We start from the raw sequence: 22,884 nt of genomic DNA, 5'->3' as shown, positions 1-22,884 counted from the left end.
TCTAATGGAGTCCAAAGGATTGAAAGGTTTGTCTCTTTCTCATCTGAAGTCTAAAATTGGTTTCAAGGACTAATGGGTGGCTCTAAAAACAATGATTAAGGAAGCCAAGAAAACATACATACATACATACATTATATATATAATATATACTATTATATATATATATATATAATATATACTAAAAAAAATATATATATATATATATATGTTATAGGTGAACACAATGCCTTTATTTTATTTTTTAATGTGGTGCCAAGAATCGAACCCAGTGCCTCACAAGTGCTAGGCAAGCACTCTATAACCTCTGTGCCAAAACTCCAGCCCCAAGTTTCCTTTTGAATATATATTTGGAAGTCCTGAATCAAGCCAGTGGCAAAATAAGGGATAAGGAGGAATGCATGGGGAAGATTATCAAAACAGACTTAGGATAGTATTAGAACTTAATTGTATGGTTATTTCATTGCAAAGATCAAATATACTGTTCTGATAATTGGTATAACTGAAAATGGACTTTTTAAAAATGTCTAGAAATATTAGCTAAAAGAAACAACTTCTTAGCTGCAGATAAGTGTTAACAGAAACATCCATGTATAACTTTTCACACAGTAAAAATGGGTATAAAATTCTTTGGGGAAGCCAGGCAAATTATGAGGGGTCAAATCCCTCTAGTATTCTTTTTTTTTTTTTCCTAGTATTCTGATTACATTTAAAAGAAGCATGTAACTGCTGTTATTTTAAAACAAAAATCTTAAATTCCTTCAATATTTAAACTTAGAAAAACCTTAAAAAGGACCAATGTAATAACATTTTCAGTTTTTTTAGAGTGATTCGATTAGGAAGCTCCAAAATCCCCCCAACAACAAGGAACTTGATCACATCCCACAATGAGAAAAGCAATGAGAAAGTTTCTTCCTGTTCATAAAATCTTTATTTTAACAAGCTTTGGAAAAGTGACTTCTTTGGTTCATGCTGAAAACTGTTCCAGGATCTTGAGCTGAATCATCAAGATCCCACTGTCAGCCAAGTATTTCAGGATCTAAATAGGGAAGGAAGGGTTTTCCTATCCTTCTGTGCTAGGCCTTTGTTTTGCTTTATGATATTGGGAATGAAACTCAGGGCCTTTTGCCCACTAGAGTAAGCCTCACTTTGAATCTTGATAGAAAAGAAAAATTTGAAAGATACAATATGGTCAATGGAAAAAAGGTCTTCCTTAGAATTTCTCATTGAACAGCCCTATATACAGATATTAACTGTAGTGCTTCCAGCACTCTGCCTTAAAGGTAGAGTTCTTCAAGTGATAAAGTACCCTAGTCTTAGATATCTCAAATTCTTGTAAGCACCTGTTTGGAACAGAGGAAGTCATTTAATTATTTCTCCTGTCTTCTTTAAGAGCAAAAATTACAAGGCTCTAGTGTTAGCCCCTGATAATTTTCTTTCTTTAGCTACAAGGAGGAGAGGCATATAAGATCTCTCGGTTCTTTATTCAAAACACGGAAAGCAAGTTGGTGTTATCTTTAAACAAAGCAAAACTTTTAAAACATTAAATTTAGAAACACTATATTCTATTGTTACTGCAATATACTACCTACTTCTTCAGACAAGGCCAAGATCTTGGTGTTACATTAGATAATAATGGACAATACATACAGTTTAAAGTCACCTTCTTCCTTTCATGTGGGTATTACCTCCAAAGAAGACACATAACAAATACCAGTACTCAACATTCATTATTATTTATTTTACTAAATAGTATGGTTCAAAAAAACACAAAACCAGAAAACTTTTACTTAAAACTAGTCCAACTAAGTGGATGAGACTCCCAACTCATCCCCACATTCTTTCTATGTATACGGAGCTGGAACCATATCAGTATTTGTGTACACTTTGCACTTCCTATTGAACATGAATGAACTCCAAACATAAATGAACTTCTTCGAACCAAGAGAGACAAATGAAGTTTTACAAGATACAGGCACTTTATGTTCCCAGTTTTAAAAATAAGCCAAGTGAAAAATATTTAATAAAAATAATTGGAACAGAGAAAGCTTTAGAAGTTCTATCATTAGTTCTAGTGACTTACGCTCAAACGCAGACAGACACTATCAAACAAGTAAAACAAAAATAACTGTTGTTAATGGTCATATCTGTAAAATGAAATCCAAATTACAACTGGAGAAAAATGGCCATCTGAATCCAACTTAAAGATTTGCCAATAATGTGCACTGAATTTTGTGTATATCTAGGCAGCTGAGTAACATTTCAAAGCTTTGCAAGAGTGTATGGTTAGTGAGAAAAGCAAAAGGTGCTTTTATTCCACAGTATCTGATTAAACAAAACAAAGCAATTTACAAAAGAAAAGTACCAAATGATACTTTAAAATAAATAGTTCATCATTTTGATGAATATATACATGTTGAGTCCACTTCTTAGGGATTTAGCTATCTAAAAGTGGCATGTCACTATCCAGAGGTGCAGGAGCAAGTTCACATAAATAAAACAGTGTAGCTTCACTAGCTTCAGCTTCAGTCAATGGCTCCAGGCGAACAAGCTTACTTTGGGTTGGTTCTGGGTCCAGGCTGCTATCCAAAAGCTCATCGACTTCTATGGGTTTATCTACAGAGGACATAACTTCTGATGATGCTGTTGTACTCCCCTGTTCAACAGCAGAAGCAGGATTCCCATCGAGGAATGCAAGAAGTGGAAAGGCAGTGTACTGGATAAGCTGCTTATCTATAAAGATTAAAAAAAAAAAAAAAAAGTTATAGCCAAACAAATGACATGATACTTTGTGTAAAATTTTAAATATGCAAGTCATAAAAGTCAGTCTTATTCAACAATTAAGAAACAAAGTTATTTCAGGTCTCCTAAAGTTAAATAGGAAAAAAAAAAAAAGAAGACCTTAAGAACTATTACCTCACCAATTCAATTTTTTCTATATGCTAGAATCTTCCAGTGTGTTATTACAACAAGACTTTTCAAGGCTTGCATTAGTTTCTACTAAACTATACAAACTATAAATATCTCTATACCCACCTGGTTTAGACTTAGATTTTCTTCCTTCTTCTGAAACTGGTTGAACTACATTGTTCTTGGTAGCTTCTAATCCTTTATTCTCAGACTGAAAGGGGGGGAAAAAAGGTAAGAACACTTATTTCATATTTTACATATTCCTGAAAAGTATCAAAAAATTAAAAATTGATACAATATGTAAATACTGACATACTATCTGAAATAAGTGGAAAAGGAGAATATAAAGAAAAACAGAGAGAGAGGAAGAGAGGAAAGATTAGGAATAGATGTAGCAAGAAAACTTGTCATCAAGACAATGAGGAAAAAAAAAAACCTGAACTATGATGATAAGTATAAAAAGGGGAGGACATTTCAATAGCAGAACAGACAGATGCTCTCAAGGATAAAAAATAGGAATGAATCAAAGAGAAGTGGTTTCAAATGCTAGTTGAAAGAACATTTAAGCAATTAAATTCATTTTAAATGACTTTGACTAAACTATATCACATTTCTCTTATAAACAATTTTAAGTACAAATTAAACATATTTGGAACAGTTCATGATGACATGGTTACATCCTTATAAATATCCCTAAACTTGGAAGCCTCAAAATTGAGATGTTTCTTCTTGTCCTTTTTGTGTCTTGAGTTCTTTTCTGTCATTTCAATCACTTTTTCAACTATACTGTCCTCTCTTCTTATATATAATTATAATAGAGAAACAAATCTTTAATGTTGTCGAAGTTCTTCAGGGATCTTTTCAATGATGTTCAAACTCAGATGCAGAAGTTCATAAATTTTTTTTGAATAGCTGCAAGTCTCAGGTATCCACAAGTCCCATATTTTTACATGCTGGTTAATTATAGATAGCGTAACAAACATCTATATAATAATTCCTATATTCTCCCTTACATTCATCATAAAATAAAGCAGTACAAGTTTTCAGGATTCAGAAAAGATAATGGTTCCAAGATAAAAACTACTAAGCCTTTCCAAGATTTTACATAAACATTAATACAATATTACATTTTATGCCTTCTAAAATAGGTATTTTCCAAGGATGCCACTGTTGTTATTCTAAAACATCAGAACCAGGATGATAAATGGGTTTCATGTACCATGTAAGTTCTTACTCATTAGTGTGTACCACTTAGATTGCCATAGTGAAAAGTAGAGGCTTTCCTGATTAACAAAATGTTATAATCTGTGTCATATAACCCTTGTCGTGACCAGGACAATGATAGCTGATATGCTTATTATTTGAAAACAATCTGAATTCAGAAACATAATGAACAGTTACTCTCAAATTTAATTCTTTCATACTATTAAACAAAAGGCAATTTGCTGTTTAATGCTATTTCTCAAAACTGCATTCAAGTTATTGGCTTTTAGAATAAAGAGGACAGGATGATCCAAGAATAACTCAAATATCCAGAAATAAACAGTAAAACACACTGACAAACTTAATATATAATATGGATACATTCAACTTAAGGTCTATAACTCAGTCACATTCAATAATATGATCATATTTACTGAAACAGCTGAGCTGGTCAACAGAATATTTTACTCATAAGCTCAGGCAAATGAATTTGGCCAAATGTCAAATTCAGCACACTGCCTATTTAATAAAGTTTTCCTGAAACATAATCTTACATTCTTTTAAATACTGTTTTTAATCTGCTTTTGCACTACAACTGCAATATAGTGTAGTTGTGACAAAGAACATATATAGCTTGCAGAGTGAAAAAATTTACTAGGTGGTCTTTAAGAAGAAGTATGCCAATCCCTGATACAAATCATCCAAACCCTGAAATGTATACTCAATTTCCTAGTTCACAAACTCATAATTCTTCAGGCTTTAAATCAGGTAGGCCATAACTCTGAAAATATTAAAAACCCAGTCAGGCTACATTCTCATCACACATGGTAATAGAAAAATTCAACCCCATCAGCCTAACCACTCATATTCAAGATGTGCTATAAATCTTTAGACTACAAGAATCAAAATGGAATTCTGCCTTACCCAATTTAAAATTTGAACTTGATTTACCTATGTATTCAACCAAAAGCAAAGGTTAAAAAACAATTTGGTATAAATGCAAGATAAAGGAAGTACATTCCTAGTCAAAACAATAAACTGTACAAAGTAACAGAATTTGTGAACATCTTCTCTATCAACTTCAAATTATACTTTCTATTCATCAAAAATCAGTTCTAAAGATCTCTTCAATAATTGCTAAGCCCAACTAAAATTCCTATGTTTTTTTAAAAAGATGAAAACCTGCCAGCCAAGGTGGCACAGACCTTGCTGCATCAGAAGACTGAGGCAGGATCACCCCCAAATTAAAGTCAGCTTCAGCAATTTCACAAGACCCTTTCTCAAAAAAAAAAAAAAAAAAAAGAGGCTGCGGATGTAGCACAGTAGCAGAAGAAAAAAACTGTATATATATATATATATAAAATTCTTATAAGTTAAAAGAAGAAAAAAGAAGTAAGCCAGGATTACATGCCTGTAATCCCAGCATTTGAGGAGGCCGAGGTAGAAGTATGGTGAGTTCAAAGCCAGCCTCAGCAAAAGAGAGGCACTAAGCAACTCAGTGAGACCCTGTCTAAATAAAATAAAAATAGGGCTGGGGATGTGGCTCAGTGGCAGAGTGCCCGAGTTCATTCCCTGGTACCCAAAAAAAGGAGAAGTCCAGAATCCATAGTTCACTGTTTCAACTTGCCTTTCCTCCAAATAGTACAAACTTAGTACAAATCCCTGAGTTTTTAATGTATGCTAATAAAATGAAGGAAGCATTTATGGAATAATACAGGTACCAATAAATTTTCAAAAGAAATCTCATGTTGTTTATAGAAGGAATAAGGATATGAAATGAAGCACATAAAACACAGAGAAATCATCTATTATTCACTTCTATCAATGATACACCTGAACAAGCCAAGGTCAAAGGATTTCTCAGTATCAAAAGAGGCTGATTTTATAATGAAAATTAATCTCACATGTGTCAGTAGAATTAAGCAATGATCTACCCCACAATCAAAAGCTCATTTTTCATCTAGAATTTTACTATTTTGATTACACATATTTGGTCAGAATATAAAGTGGTTGTGTTTTCGTTTTCTTTTTTTTTTTTTTTTTTTTTCTTTTTTGGTAACTGGAAATGATACTGCTCTCTACTGAGTAGGACTTTTTTTTTTTTCAGATTTTTATAGCTATGGGTCCTGAGCAACATGAATTAAAACTTACTTTTGTATTATTGATGTAATCTGTGGGATTCATCTGCACAGAACTAGTGAAAAGCTGAAAGACCAAACAAGAAAGATGATAAGTTTAAAAAATATTTAAAAAGAATTGTGTTCAAAATTTTTATATAACCATGTAGAGTGAAGAGATGTAATACCTGCACTAGGAAGTTTCTATACAGTAAACTTAAGTTTGGAAGAGAAAAGCAAGAAAGCAGGGGAAAAAAAAAAAAAAAAAAAACGACAAAGAAACAGAGCAAGGTAGCCAATGCATTAAATGGAATCTGATATTGTAAAATTTATTAACACAGTGGGGTAAATCACTTAAGACAAATGGTGTTTTTCCCTAACTCCCCTTTCCTTTACTATTCTCCATTCACATTCATTTTTTTCTTCCTAAATGCCTTTGGCCTTATGTGGTCCCCAAGGCTGGGACTTGTGCCCTGACAATAAGACTTCACTGAATAACCTGCTAGGTATTAGGTAAGAAATTTATAGAATCTGCTGTATGACAGTGGCACCTAAACCACACATAAAGTGGAGCCCTCTGACAATGTGGCACACCTACTTCTTGATTTTTTTTTTTCACCTCGCCTAACAAAGTCCTTAAGTACTAAGACCACTATCTACTGCACTCCTTAGTCTAGCCAGTATGTACATAATTTTTGTTTTAAGCCATCAGCCTCAAAGTCAATTATGCCAGAGATTTACTAAACATCTAAGAAATGATTGAAATCACGAAGAACACAAGACATCACTCCTGCTCCTAAGAGCTTACAATCTAAAAGACAAGACCAACACTGAATAGCCAAACATATGTTCAAATACAATTCAGTATTATAACAAAGGATGTTGAGGCTCAAAAGTACTAAGGAGAAATGAGAAGGGAGGAGAACACACACAGAGAAACACATAGGATGAAACAAAAAAAGACCTTGATAAAGCTTTGTAATATGTGTCAGTCCCTGGAGAACAGCTAGGACTTGAAAAAGAGAATGAAGGGATGAGTACATAGGAATAGCATTAACAACCACAACGAAAATAGAGTATGTTCCAGAAACGGATAAGGAAAGCACAAATAATGCTTAAGTTTTGACCTGAACAGTATTTATGTACATAGGTTCAAAAAATAAACCCATTCAATTGATGAGGCTGCATCTTATCAGCAACAGGACTTTGGGAGTTGCATGTGGTGAAATTGCAGATATTAAGTTAGCTTAGCCATTTATAAGAATGAGCACAGCAAATGGTTCACAGGATAAAATGAAAGCAGAGAAGCCATAGGAATACCCTTTCTCCATTTTCTCTAGACTTGCTTTCTCTCCTTAAGGTTCCATACAGTTCATGGCAGCCCTAAAAATATCTCTGGCTCTTTCTTACTTCTTTCTTCTGTTTCCTTATCACCTATCGAGTTCTGAAGAAAAAAAGAGCTCAGATCCTTGAGAGTAGATAGTAACACATGACTACTTATTTATTCCAGTTCAACCTGTCAGTACCACAGAAGCCCAATTACATTTTGCTTCTGCTGAGGGGTGGCATCTGAAAGTGCCAGCAATATAAGCTCGTCTCTTCCCTTCTTTGCCCCATGCTCCCTACTCACTCAGTGATCTCTTATATATATTCCCAGCAGATATATGTGATAAAGCATTAAAACAAACAAACAAAAAAACCCACCACCACCACTAGTATGATTACATATGAAAAACTGACACAGCTAGTTGAATTCGAAGGCTACTCTCCTGCTGACTCTACTCTGGATCATCCAATACTAAACATAGAAGAGAGAAGCCAAGAACTGTATATTCGTATCTTGACTATCTTTGCCATTTCAGAAAACAAGGCAATCATAGTGGACTTTCTATTTATGACAATATAGCCTTATTCAAGGATAAAATAATAAGGGTTTTGGATGAGGTAAATTAACAATTGAAATATAAAGCTGGAATGGCTTGTGAATGTTACTTTGGAAAACAGGACTTAGTGAATGATGTGATTAAGAAAAGGAAATCAAAGCCAGGCATGGTGGCACATGCCTGCAATCCAGCGGCTCAGGAGGCACAAGGATCACAAGTTCAAAGCCAGTCTCAACAACTCATCAAGACTCTGTCTCAAAATAAAAAGTAAAAAAGGGCTGGGAATGTAGCTCAGTAGTTAAGCACCCCTGGGTTCAATCCCTGGTATCAAAAAAAGAGAGAGAAAGAAAAAGAAATCAAGGTAATTCTGTGACAACTTTCTTGGCGGACTAAATAAAAGTCAGATATTACTACAGAATACAAGAAAGCTGTAAAAGGTCGCTAGTTTAAGGAAGAAAGAAAAGTCTGACATAAACACAAATCGGCAAGATCTGATGACTCCAAAGGCATGAAAATAGAATTTAAGACAAGTTTACTTTCAAAAATGTTAAGCACTGGATATACATACTTCAGAGCAATCTTACAAACTAAAACCTCTCCATGTAGAAAAAGAAGGGAGATATAAAAAATAAGAGGACAAAATATTGTAAGTCTTGAGGGAATGTTCATAAGTAGAAGACAACAAGATCTTCCAGTAGCCTGGTGAACTGATTGAAAAAGCAAAGAAAAAAAAATGTAGTTGCTCATTTCTACACCATTATAGTGAAGAAGTAACAAAAGCAGACGGAAAAGTAAATGAGCAGAGCAAAATGTCAACATGCGTTTTTTTAAGATGGGAAAGATCTATGCCTATTTAAGACAAATAGGAAAGATCAAGAATAGAGATTGAGGAAAAAAAAAGAGAGAGAGAGAGACAGAGGAGAGGAATAAAATTGGCCTTAAGAAAAAAAGACCTAGTCTAAGAAAGATAGCGTAGGATACTGGGCCTCAGATTATCAGAGAACCAGGACAGATGGATTGTTCTCTGTTTAGGGGGAGTTGACAACAAACAATAAGATTAATGTTCCAAGTAGAATTAAAATGACTTAATGAAGTATGCAAGGATTTATCGGTGGCCAGAATGATGGGATTTTTATTTCATTCTTAGTGACCAAATGGACAAATATGCTGAAAAGTCCCTGGATTCAAAGTGGTAACAGTAGCTAAAAAAATTAAAAAGGGCTCAATTTACTGTTAACACGAAGTAGGTCATCAATGGAGAAGCTTAATTCACTTAAATGGGAAATAGCAGCATGGGAAGGAAATATTCAAAGAAAGTGAAATATATCTTGTGTAGTGATGACAGTTTGGAAAGGGTGCTAAAGCCTTTTAACAGTGACAAAATCCAATGACAAGTAGAGATGTAAGGTAGTAAATCAATAAACTGGAAATAAGATTGCAGAGTAAGTAAGAAATAATTCTTTTTAGCCTTAGTAAGAGGCTCCTACAAGGGTAAGACTATAGAATCTTTTGATATTGAAAGAAAGCTGTACTTTTGGCAGAAAACACACACACCAAAAAAAAAAAAAAAAAAAAAAAAGTAAGTAAAAACCTCTTTTCAGAAGAGAAAATAATTCACAAAAGAAAAATGGAAATAGAAAACAAGATTCATTTGAACAGGACCAGGCCAGAGCATAAACAAAGCTTTGGATAATGGAGGGAGTAGCATCATGAAACAAAAAGAGAAGGGAATGAGAAACATGGTTAGTGCCAGAAATGGTAGGTAGAGTTCATAATCCAGACAACACTGAAGTCAAGTTCAGAGAGATGGTGATAAGAATTATAGCAGGGAAACCTGGAGACTCAAGACATAAAAATACAGCAAACAAAATAAATTTGAGTGAAAAATGTTAATTCCCAAAGTATTAAGAAATATTTCCAAGCTGTCTCTTGACTAGATACTATTACCAATTTCCATAGATCTGTATTCAGTGACAATTTATTCCATAGTTAAACAGAACAACAAGTCCAGACAAGACATGGATTTAGGTCTGTTGAATAGAACTGATATATTATTACAGAGAATTAACTGAACTGCTACTCAAGCAAGTAGTGATCATTCTCTTTCAATGTCCCAAACCCATTTGTTCATCCTGTCTCATAAAACCATTCATTTTAAAAAAGAAAAAGCACAAACAGAGCAGATACAAACAATACACATTGATTATTTAAATAATATAGCCCAATACACAAATTACTAGAGCATAGCAAATATTATCCAAAGTACCTACATCAACCAGGAGATCTGGGTCTATGCTAAACTGTCTTCCTGACAGCATAGCTTGGAAGTCCTCTAAACTGCAATCAATACTGTCAAGATAATCCAACAGTTCAACCCTAAGGAGAAAAAAGAAAAAAAAATTAAAAAGTAAATATAAGTTTTCCTTGTTCTTACACTTCAAATAACCACAGAAATTGGCTAGGCAAAATACTCCTAGAAATTGCTGAGTCCTTAACAGTTTTTTTTTTTTAAATATTTATTTTTCAGTTATCGGCGGACACAACATCTTTGTTTGTATGTGGTGCTGAGGATCGAACCCGGGCCGCACGCACGCCAGGCGATCGCGCTACCGCTTGAGCCACATCCCCAGCCCCAACAGTTTTTAATCTTAAGAGATCCTATTCAAGATTTTAGGATATTGAAAATTTGATTAACTGAGATATAGCCTTTATACAAAACTTCAGTATACACTGAAAAGTAGTTCTGAAACTACAGTCTGATTTACCTTCTTCTTCAATACTATTACAAAATGTTTGATCTGATTACTACTAATTACTAATGTTCTTTATGCTGTAAGTCCCTATTAATATGGAGAAACTGTATTACTCCATAGTCATGGCATGAATACATAACACACATAATCACAAACACCTTAAAGATACTCAAAACAAGTATTTCATTAAAGAAATAAGAAAAACTGCAGAGGAATATTCCAAGACTCTTCTTAAGACAAATCCCTTTCATTAGAGAACTCCATTTTGACAAACAAAAAAGTAGACTAGTAGGTTTATCATCTGAAATGAAGATCACTCAAAAATTGAATATGAAGAAATCAATTAACTCTAAATAACATCTAGATAAGCACTCACTTTCCTAAAAGATTGATGTTATCATTCAAAATGGAATCCATCATGGTCACAGGATCTTCTGTGGTCAGACTGGATGAACCATTTAGCTGGACAGCACTAGACATGAGAGGGTTGATGCCATCACTGCCTGAACTTAGGGATTCTCTGGCTGGTTCACTCAGATCTCCACTCTGAATTACAGGTGCATACTCATCTTCATTGTCATCTTCAACAATGACAATATCAGGGTACTGGCTACAGCTAGACCAGCAATATGAAAAGAAAGAAGCAGTTACATTTGCAAATTCAATAAAATTACTCTATCCATTTATTTTCCAGATACTCTTTCCAAACCATGTATCAAAAGGCTTACATACCTTGGGTATGTAGCTAAATCACAAATATTGACACTGTACAGAATATAAGACCTACAAAGAATCAATGTAAAGCGTTGAACTCTAAAATAAAAAAAAATTCAGCCACCCAGGTACAGTTGCACATGCCTGTAATCTCAGCAATTCAGGAGGTTGAGGCAACAGGATCAGAAATTTGAGTCCAGCTGCAGCAAATTTAGCAAGACCCTCAGTAATTTAGCGAGAGTTAAGGGCTGGGTATATAGTTTAGCAGTAAAGCCCTCTTGGGTTCAACCCTCAAGTACCAAAAAAAAAAAAAAAAAAAAAAAAAAAAGGATTTTCGTTACTTCTTTTTTATCTGGTTAAATAAACTAGCTTAATTATCAGTTGAATATTCCAAGTATGAGACAAATGTTAATTTATCAAAGAACAAAGTGGGTGTTTTTAATTTTAGCAACTTAATAATAAAAGTGACAAATACTTTCATAAATTTTATCTCAGAAACTCCTTACTTGGAGGGATCAGATATAACATCCTCATTAGTTTCTGGAATAACTGGGATATTTTCTTCATCCGCATTATCATCAGTAACATCATAAATAATAATGTCATCTGAAATCCGCTCTCTTGGCTTTAAACCTTCAGTCCTACTGTGTGGAACCTAAAAAGTCAGAAAAATAATATATCTAAATATTGAAATCACACTACTAGGATATCACTTTAAAACAACTAGAAGCATACTAGTTACTAAATACTGGGGAAACAGTAATAAGCAAAACAACTATGTCCTTTGTCCTTATGTGATTTATACACTATTACTAATAACAATTCAGTTATGAACTTACAGAGGCATGTATCTATTCATAAAGGCATATGATTTGCATTCTACTTTACTACTTTTACTATAAGAGCCCTGAAAATAGCATGTCTGTATCTATGGGAAGACTTTAAATTCTAAAGTATTTTGTATACTTATGAAGAAAAAAGTCTCAGAACTTCATATATTTCAAGCATAAGCAGATGGCCATTGTATTGATGGCATTATTTCATTTCAAGCTGATCTGTTTGACACATTTTATCATTATTCATTAAAGGTTTCACTAAAAGAAAAATGGCACTTCAACTATTCTAGTTAAATGTCAGTTTGGAGTATTAACAATAATTTTTTATTAAGCCACAGATACACTCAGGCCATACTCATTTTTAAAAGTTCAATTCTCTAAAGCAAACTAAAATCATTATTACAATCTAACAATCCATAAATGTCAACACTAGATAACAGGTAAAAGATGTTAAGTACTTTACAATATATAAATCCACTTAATTAGGGAAAAAAAAGACTTCATCCACTTTAGTCCTACAAACAAAACAATTGGGAATGCTTATTTCTGAACAGTAGTAGGAAAAGGAATCAGGTCTAATATTAATTGATTTGTCCCAGAAAACATAAATGAATCCTGTTAGTTCAATAATAAATATGAAGCAATAGCCTAACAAAAAGCCCTCTATGTTTGATCCTCAGCATCTCCAAAAAGAAAAAGAAAAAAAAAAAAAAATGACAGCAATAATAAGATTGCATTAGAGGTCTGGATTCTGGACTAGTCTAATCTTAGTCTAATCTGTAATGGCAATGGATATAAGTTAAAACAAATTATCCACATAACTTGAAGCAAATATGAAGGTAAACAAAAATATTTTGAAATTTCCAGAGATCAGTCGAATCAATGTACATTTATAAGTTAAAAGCAAACTAACAGAAAAATATATAATCACATTACACTATCATAATTATCACAATGTTCAGTTTGTATTTCACTGAAATTAAATCTGTTTTATAAATCTCAAAAGTAATACCAATTTAAAAAAAAGCAATACAACAAAGTAATACGTACAGAATGATATCATTTACATAAAGTTTAAATACATGCAAAATAATATGAAATACTGTTCCTGAGTTCAAGAGAATGAATCAAGATAGGAAAGAAAAACTTGAAAACAGAAAACTGGGACAACTATATTTGTCATGATTTATTTCTTCAAATAATCTAAAGCAAATACTGAAAAATCTTAAGACTTAATAAGGCTGGGAACAAGGCTGGGAAATGAGAACTTGACACTTTTATTCACCAAGCTTCTTTTACCTCATAAAATACTACCATAAAAAATTTAATTGAGATATTTAATAAACACAAAATATACATGAATTACTTTATGATGATGATTATCAGCTGGTTCTTTGACTATGTGCTGAAATAAATTCTTCTTCTGGGCTCCATTAGTGTTCAGAAGTAGAGGCCTGGAAATCAGAAAAATATTCATTCAGTTTCATGAGGCAACAATATGAAGAATTTAAAATGTTTTAAGACCTTCTGTAAAAAAACACAAGGAACTCTTTAATATAGTACATTTTTATGAATAGAAACTGGGAGATAAGAATATCTGGAACTTATAGTTCTCCCTTCTTTAATGCTACTGTTTCTATAGTAAATATAATAGACTACTATCTCCAGATAGACTTCACTGTTTAATGCATTGTACAACTCTCACAAACTATCCACAATAATAAATAAGTAGGTAATAGTAGAAGAACCAGTACTAGCCTTGCAGATAATCTTTCTCTACTGACATTAACAGGTATCACAAACTATGGCTAAAATACAGGTTTAAAAAGACAGAAAAAATTGTGATTTTGTTTTTTCAATGAATTGCCTCATTTTTAGAATTTCTCTCTCAAGCTCTCCAATGTTCCTTTAAACTGCTAAGTAAATGATAGTTCATTAGTATGTATGCCTATGCCTATAAAGTAACCATTTAGGCTATCCTTATTTCTCAAAAACACCACAAGGATGACAGGAGAAGTTGAATATCAGTACTCCAAAAATCCAAAATCCTACAAAATCCAAAACTTTTTGTGTACCAATATAATGCCATAGGTGAAAATTCAAAACCTGACCTCATGTGATAGGTTAAGGTCAAATTCAGGCATTCAACACTTAGTTTACCAGTGTCCATAGGAAAAAAGACCATCCAGTCCCTTCAGCTACTTGATACAAAAACTTTGTTTCATGCACAAAGTATTTTAAAATATTGCATTAAACTGAATAAGTCGAATGTGAACATAAATGCATTTCAAATTCAGACTTAGATCCCATCAGAAAGAATCTCACACTCCAAAATCTGAAAAAAAATCAGAATCTGAAGCACTTCCAATCGCAAACATTTCAGGTAAGCAATACTCAACCTATAGGTCAATCTGGAGATGTTAAGAACTTATCAAGGGAGGACTATTCTTTGGTTCATTAGGAATATACTTGGATCATTCATGGTTAAAAAATAAAATGTCTATTTATGGTTCAAAATGTTTTATCATAAAAACTTACCTTTTGCGTTTTAAACTCACAAGTTGGTTATTCTGAACCAATGTAACAATAAATTGGACAATCTGAAAGGAAAACATGAATAAAAATGTTTCCATCACTCTTTTAACTTTTTAGTCCACATTACTAAGTTTTAGAAAACTTAATCAGATGATAAATGTCCTCTATTCTAAGTCACATAATTTTCACACGTCTTAACATTTGAAATTTAGATGTATCTCACAACTTATGCATAAAGAAACACACCAGCTTGCCAAGATGGCGAACTAGAGAGAGGCTGCATTCCTTGTCCCTCCGTGACTTTGGATTTAAGCAGAGGAAATACTGCTTGAATTCTGATTCCCTGCTGCTTACCCCTCATTTGTTCATCACAATTGCCCACTAGCATATCACCTTTAGAGCACAGATCACTCACTGACTGCTGCTTATAGTCCACCATTTCTTGCCTGCCTATCCCGCACTGCCCAACATCCGCAGGAAGATTGCCAACCCTTAGCCTACAGAGTGCCCACAGACTGCCCACTGGCCCCTGCTGCCTGGAGGCCCACTGTCACAGTACCCGTAAACTGTTACACATGGCCGCTGCCATTTTGGGACACCCTCCAGGGCCTGGAGATATATTGTTGGGGTACCTGCAGGTCTGGTTGTACCTGAGATCTTTCTGTTGGGTGTGCTAATGGCTGCCATCTGGCTGCCTCTTTGCAGTGTCGCTCCTTTGTGTGAGCACATCCCTGGTGGTCTCTCTGCCAAGTTGAAATGGCATTGAGACCTTGGGACTGCAGTAAGGTAGAGCCTGGGGAAGCCAAAGCCCAGGTCCTTTAGGTTGCAGTGGGGTTTGTGGGGGCCAGTCTGGGTCTAGCAAGCCTCTGGAAAGCAGGAGACTAGGGGAAGTTAGGGGAAGGTACAGGTTGGAGGAACTGGAGAAAACCAGGCTCTCTCTCCAGCTCAGTGAGTCCTGGGGACAGAAGGAGCTGGTGACAACAGGTGGGAAGACTGGAAGAGGGTGTGAGAGCACCTTGCTATCAGCTCACCCACAGGACTGGAGCTGCCATCAAACTTCAGACAAGCCCACCTATTAGTGGAGAAGGGTAGCTGAGAAAATTTTTCAAAGCCAAAGGACTCTATCTTTTAATTTTCCAATGAACCTTTTCTTTTTTTGCCTTTTCCCTTCTTTCACATCTTTGAATCCAAATATTTTTCATGCATCAGTTTATTGAGGAATTCAATGTCTGAATAGTGTATTACAGTTCTGTTACACATTCTTATATTTTTACTTAAAAAAAAAATCTGTATATTTGTTCTCTCACCTGTCTCCCTGAATTCTTTCTCACTTCTCTCATACTAATAGCCAATCTCTATTATTTCTTCCTCACTCTTACTATAAATTTTTACCTCTATCTTCTCTCCTTCTGCCTCATAATCATCACATCTTACACTACTTTTGTCCCTCACTGTCCATCACTAGAAACAGTAAACTGTTTTTAGAGAACTTACTATTTATATTGTACACAATAACTGAACTCATGGTTTCTGATTATTGTGACAAAAATGTAAGTGCCTTAATAGCAGTTATTTGGTTTAAAGGTGTATACTGATTGCACTGAGTGCTGTTAATGCTGGTCCCTGCCTTGAAGATACTTTGGGGTATTAGAAGCCTTCAAGGACACTATAAAATTACAGGATACAAACTGTACTACCTCAGATCTAAAGCACTAGATGGGAAGACACAAACAACATGAAAAAACAAGGGAACAAAGTGCCAAGATGTTCTAACAATAGAATACATGGACAACACAATAAAAGTAATGTCAGAGAGGGAGTATAGAAGATACAAAGTTAGGCTGATCTTCAAAATAAAGAATGGTATTGGAGAGAAAATATAGGAAGTGAAAGATCACTTCAATAAAAAGGCAGAGATTTTGAAAAGCAAATCATGCAGAAATCCTTGAAATGAAGGAAATAATAAACCAAATTAAAATTTCAATAGAAAGTATTACCAAAAGACTAGACCACTTGACAGAACCTTAGGCAATGAAGACAAATATATACTCTTGAAAAAAGTTGATCACACAGAGAAGATGGTAAAGAGAACTTACAAGAAATATGGGGTAACAAGAAAAGACCAAATTTGAGATTTATCGGAACAGACGAAGGCATGGAGATACAAACCAAAGGGAATGCACAATCTTTTCAAAGATGTAGTATCAGAAATTTCCCCAAATCTAAAGAATAAAATGGAAAATCAACTACAGGACTCCAGATGTACAAAATTATAGCAGACCCACATCAAGGCACATTATAATGAGAATGACTAACATACAGAATAAGGATAGAATTTTAAAGGCTGCAAAAGAAAAAAAAAAATCAAATTACATATGGAGGAAACCAATTTAGATTTCAGCTGATTTCTCAACACCCAGAGGTGCTGGAATAACATGTATCAAGCTCTATGAGAAAATGATGACCAACCGAGAATTTTATATCCAGCAAAATTAAGCTTTAGATGAAGATGAAATAAAAACCTTCTATGATAAACAACAGTTAAAAGAATTCACAACTAGAAAGCTGAACTATAGAACATTCTCAGCAAACTATTCCATGAGGAGGAAATGGAGAAAAACAATGAAAATCATCAAAGGGAGGAGCTACACTAAAGAAAAGGTTAATCAAAGGAAAAACTAAGTCAGGTTAAAAACAAAAATTAATTCAAAATGGGAATACTATTCATATCAGTAATATCAATAATATTATTACATATCAATAATAACCCTGAATATTAATGGTCTAAACTCATCAACCAAAACACAAGACTGGCAGATTGGATTAAAAAACAAAAAGAAAAACCAACAAACAAAAAAACAGTATGCTGTCTGTAAGAGACTCACCTCCTCGAAAAAAGAAAAGACTTCCATCCTTACATCAGAGAGACTGAACTAAACCAAAGTTAGTCAGAAGGGATAAAGAAATGACATTTCATACTACTTAAGGGAATCATACAAAGGACACAACAATTATAAATATTTAGGCCTCAAACAATGGAGCAACTACATACATAAAACAAAGGACCCTTTCTCAATTTCTAGTGTCAAATAGTCCACAAAACAATATTTTGGTGACTTTAACACACCTCTCTCACTACTGGATAGATCTTCCAAATAAAAACTAAACAAAGAAACTATAGAACTAAATAACATAATCAATGATTTAGACTTAACGGACATATAGAGAGTATTTCATCCATCATCCAGTGACTAAACCCTCTTCTCAGCAGAACATGACCTAAAACAGACCATATGTTATACCACAAAGCAACTCTCAGCAAATTAAACAAAAAAAAAAAAACAAAAAAAAAAACACCAACCCCCAAACCAGACACCATTCTATCAGAATATAATGGAATGAAATTAAAAATCAATGATGCTACTCATATGCCTAGAGACTAATCAATATGCTATTGAATGACAAATAGCAAAGGAATCAGTGATGAAATAAAAAAAATACTTAGAGGTAAATGAGAATACAGATATAACATATCAAAATCTCTGGATACTAGGAAGGCAGTGCTAAGAGGAAAGTTCACTGCATTGAGCTCTTTCATTAAAATAATAGAAATGAATAAATGACCTAACATAACATCTCAAAGCCCTAGAAAAAGAAAAATTAAAAAATCAACAGGAAATAATAGAAGACAGGAAAAAATTAAAATCAGAACTGAAACAATGAAATTAAAACAAAAGGGGCTGGGGATGTGGCTCAGGCGGTGGCGCGCTCGTGCGTGCGGCCAGGGTTCGATCCTCAGCACCACATACCAACAAGGATGTTGTGTCTGCCGAGAACTAAAAAATAAATATTAAAAAAAAAATTCCCTCTCTCTCTCTCTTTAAAAAAAAAAAAAAAAGAAATTAAAACAAAAGAAACAATTCAAAAAATTGACAAAATGAAAAGTTGGTCCTTTAAAAACAATAAATAGAATTGATACACCCTAGTCACACTAACAAAGGAGAGAAAACTCAAATTACTAAAATTCATGAAGAAAAGGAAATATCACGATGGACACCACTAAAATACAGAACATAATTAGAAACTATTTTCAAAATTTATACTCAAACAAAATAGAAAATCTTAAAGACTCCGACATATTTCTAGAGACATATGATCTACCCAAACTGAACCAGGAGGACACACACAATTTAAACAGATCAATTTCAAGCAATGAAATAGAAGACACCATCAAAAGCCTATCACCAAGAAAAGCCCAGGACCAGATGGATTCTTATCCGAGTTCTATGAGACCTTTAAAGAAGAATACCAATACTTCTCAAATTATTCCATGAAACAGAAAAGTAGAGGAATTCTTCCAAACTCATTCTATGAGACTAGTATCACCCTGATATCAAAACCAGACAGACACAACAAGGAAAGAAAACTTCAGACCAGTATTCCTAGAGATGCAGAAATTCTCATTAAATTCTGGAAAATCGCATACAAAACTGTATTCAAAAGATAGTGCAGCACAATCGAGTGGGTTCATCCTAAGGATGCACGGTTGGTTCAACATACGAAAATCAATAAACATAATACATCATATCAACAGACTTAAAGACAAGAATCATGATTATCTCAATAGATGCAGAAAAAAACATTTGAGAAAATACAGCACCCTTTCATGTTCAAAACACTACAAAAACTAGGGATAGTAGGAACATACCTCAACATTGTAAAAGCTATCTATGCTAAACTTAAGGACAACATCATTCTAAATGGAGAAAAACTGAAAGCATTCCCTCTAAAAACAAGGCAGGGATGTATGTCCTCTTTCACCATTTCTATTCAACATAGTTCTTGGAACTCTAGCCAGAGCAATTAGAAAGACAAAAGAAATTAAAGGGATACAAATAGAAAAAGAAGAATTCAAAGTACCACTATTTGCTGATGACATGATTCTATATTTTGAAGATCCAAAATTCCACCAAAAAACTTCCTGAACTAATAAATGAATTCAGCAAAGTAGCAGGATATAAAATCAACACCCAAAAAATCCCAGTGATATTCTTTATAGAACTACAAAAACAATGATGAAATTCATTTGCAAAAACAGGAGACCCAGAATAGCCAAAGCAAACCTTAACAAGAGTAAAGCAGGAGGCATCACAATACTTGACCTTAAAACTATACTACAGAGCAATAGTAACAAAAACGGCAGGGTACTAGCACCAAAACAGATGCGTAGACCAATGGTTGAGAAAAAAAGACACAGAGACAAACCCACATAAATAGATATCTCATACTAGACAAAGGAGTCAAAAATATTCATTGGAGAAAACAGAGCCTCTTCAACAAATGGTGCTGGGAAAACTGGAAATTCACATGTAACAAAATGAATTTAAACCCCTATCTCTCACCCTGCATAAAACTCAAAGTGGGTCAAAGACTTAGGCATCAGAAAAGAGACCTTGTGCCTAAAAGAAGAAAAGTAGGCCCAAATCTTCACCATGTTAGCTTAGGAACTGACTTCCTTAACAAGACTTCTAAAAGGCAAGAAATAAAATCAAGAATCGATAAATGGGATGGATTCAAACTAAAAAGCTTCTTCACAACAAAGGAAACAGCCAAGAATGTGAAGAGACAGCCTACAGAATGGAAGAAAATCTTTACCACGTACACCTCAGATACGGCATTAATATCCAGAATATATTAAAAACTCAAAAAACTTAACACCAACAAAACAACCCAATCAATAAATGGGCCAAGGAACTGAACATACACTTCAAAGAAGAAATACAATCTCAATCAACAAATATAGGAAAAAATGTTCCACATCTCTGGCAATTAGAGAAACGCAAATCAAAATTACTCTAATACTAGTCAGAATGGTAATTATCAAGAATATAAGCAATAATAAAGCGTTGGCAAGGAAAAGTGGAGGAAAAGGTGCACTTATACATTACTGGTGGCAAAGTAAACTGGTGCAATCAGTGTGGAAAGGATTATGGAGATTCCTCAGAAAACCTGGAATGGAACCACCACTTGACCCAGCTATCCCACTCTTCAGTCTATACCCAAAGGACTTAAAATCAGTATACTATATTGACACAGACACATCATGTTTTACAGCAGCTCAATTCACAATAGCTAAACTATGGAACCAGGCAAATGGATGGAACTAGAGAACATCATGCTAAGTAAAATAAGCCAATCCTCCAAAAACCAAAGAATAAATATTTTCTCCGATAAGCAGATGCTGATCCATAGTGGGCACAGACAGGTAAGAAAGAATTAAGGAATGTTGGATTGTGCAGAGGGGAATAAGGGGAGAGGTGGGGCAGTGAGGATGGGAAGGAGGGTAGAATGAGACAGACATTATCCCTGTGTACATGTATAATCACACTAATGGTGTGACTACACCGTGTAGTCAGAGGAATGAGAAGTTGTGCTCCTTTTGTGTACAATGTGTCAAAATGCATTCTACTGTCATGCATAACTAATTAGAACAAATTTTAAAAAATAAAAGGGAGACCAGTAGACTAGAAGAAGGGGATGGGGGAGGGAGACAGTAGAAAATGAAATTGATCAAATTATACTGTTTTATTGTGTGCACATATGAATACATTATAATAAATCCACTGTTATGTATAATACACTAATAGAAAAGGGGAAAAAAATAAAACACACCAGCTTTCAGGCAGATTTTTTTTTTTGAGTTCCTATCTTTTACTTAAAATGATTTCAAGATCATATTATGCAAAAGAGAAAACTGGTGTTTGACAGGAAACATTTTCCTCATACTACGTAATATAATTAGAGGCAAAAGGAATTGCCAGTTCTCAGAACAGATCATAAAATTATGAAGTCAGAAAAAGCTGGTTCTATGAAGATTATTGTTGAGACCCATCTGTGAAAGCTCCCTGCTCACAATCAAGATATGCTGATTTAATCTTTGACATGTGATTAAATTTATAGGAAAAACTTAAAACACATCAAAACATGAATAAGCTTTCAAATTTTTTAGCAGTGTTTCTTAAAGTGTGATCCACAGTCCAGCAGCATTGGCATGGGAACAGGTTAGACATGTAAATGATCAGCCCCATTACAGAACTGATGAATCTGAAATTCTGAGGAAGGAGCCCAGTAATACTTGTGTTTAGTAAGCTTTCCAAGTGATACTGCTGCATGAGAAAGAGTGACTCAGGGTATGCCTTGAAATTACATTATCAACTTTCTACCTAAAGGTGGTAAAAAATTAAGGATCATAAACTCAACTATAAAAAGCAGTGTATCAAAAAAAGGCTAGGAATAAAGGCCAAAAATGTTTGAAAAACTATTTAATTCTGCAGAAGACTCACTTACAAGCTTTATGAAATAAGTACATAATTAAAATAGAATATTATAAATTAAAAATACCTGAGCTATAGCTTTAAAACTGCACATCACCCTCCAAAAAAATGGCTACAAAGTAGTATGCTTTATAATCAATATCAACTTTTCAATGAACAAATATTAAAACATTTTAACTGAAGAGTTAAGACAGCATTAGAGTCTATGACAAAGACACTAAATTGTTTATTTTTAAAAAAATGCTAACAGCCAGTGAAAATGCAACACTGAAGGTTAAAGATATCTATGGAACAATTCAACTTCAGTTTCGTGAATTCATAAAATAAATATTATCACAGGTTTCTAAAAACATCAGTGACTGAATTTCAGAAAAAAACAAATCACTAGCCAGGCATGGTGGTGGCATGCCTATAACCTAGTGTCTCAGGAGGCTGAGGCAGAAGGATCCCAAGTTCAAAGCTAGTCTCAGCAACTTAAAGTGACCCTGTCTCAAAATTAAAAATAAGAAGGGCTGGTGATATGGCTCAGTGGTTGAGCACCTCTTGCGTTCAATCTCTGGTATCAAAAAATAAATAAATAAATAAATAAATAAAAATCACTA

General features: G+C 34.0%; 1 protein-coding gene across 2 annotated transcripts in view; it reads right to left on the bottom strand.

Annotated features, from left to right (window-relative positions):
* Positions 1 to 1,714: 1,714 nt before the first annotated feature.
* The window catches only part of LOC308650001 (heat shock factor protein 2), a 36,309-nt gene continuing 15,139 nt past the window's right edge, over positions 1,715 to 22,884 (bottom strand). Inside the window, exons 6-13 of one of the 2 annotated variants that reach the window (XM_081295928.1) lie at positions 14,952 to 15,013; positions 13,780 to 13,867; positions 12,084 to 12,232; positions 11,240 to 11,479; positions 10,381 to 10,486; positions 6,262 to 6,315; positions 3,034 to 3,118; positions 1,715 to 2,730 (exon numbers count right to left, since the gene is read on the bottom strand). In XM_081295928.1, coding sequence (XP_081152054.1) covers positions 2,435 to 2,730; positions 3,034 to 3,118; positions 6,262 to 6,315; positions 10,381 to 10,486; positions 11,240 to 11,479; positions 12,084 to 12,232; positions 13,780 to 13,867; positions 14,952 to 15,013 — 1,080 coding nt within the window. In that variant the 3' untranslated portion in view covers positions 1,715 to 2,434. The remainder of the gene's footprint in view (positions 2,731 to 3,033; positions 3,119 to 6,261; positions 6,316 to 10,380; positions 10,487 to 11,239; positions 11,480 to 12,083; positions 12,233 to 13,779; positions 13,868 to 14,951; positions 15,014 to 22,884) is intronic. The other variant, XM_081295929.1, reaches the window with a different exon arrangement.

This window comes from Spermophilus citellus (assembly GCF_964194105.1).
Source record: "Spermophilus citellus genome assembly, chromosome: 5".
Taxonomy (NCBI): Eukaryota; Metazoa; Chordata; class Mammalia; order Rodentia; family Sciuridae; genus Spermophilus; species Spermophilus citellus.
This window is presented reverse-complemented; position numbering and strand designations above follow the sequence as displayed.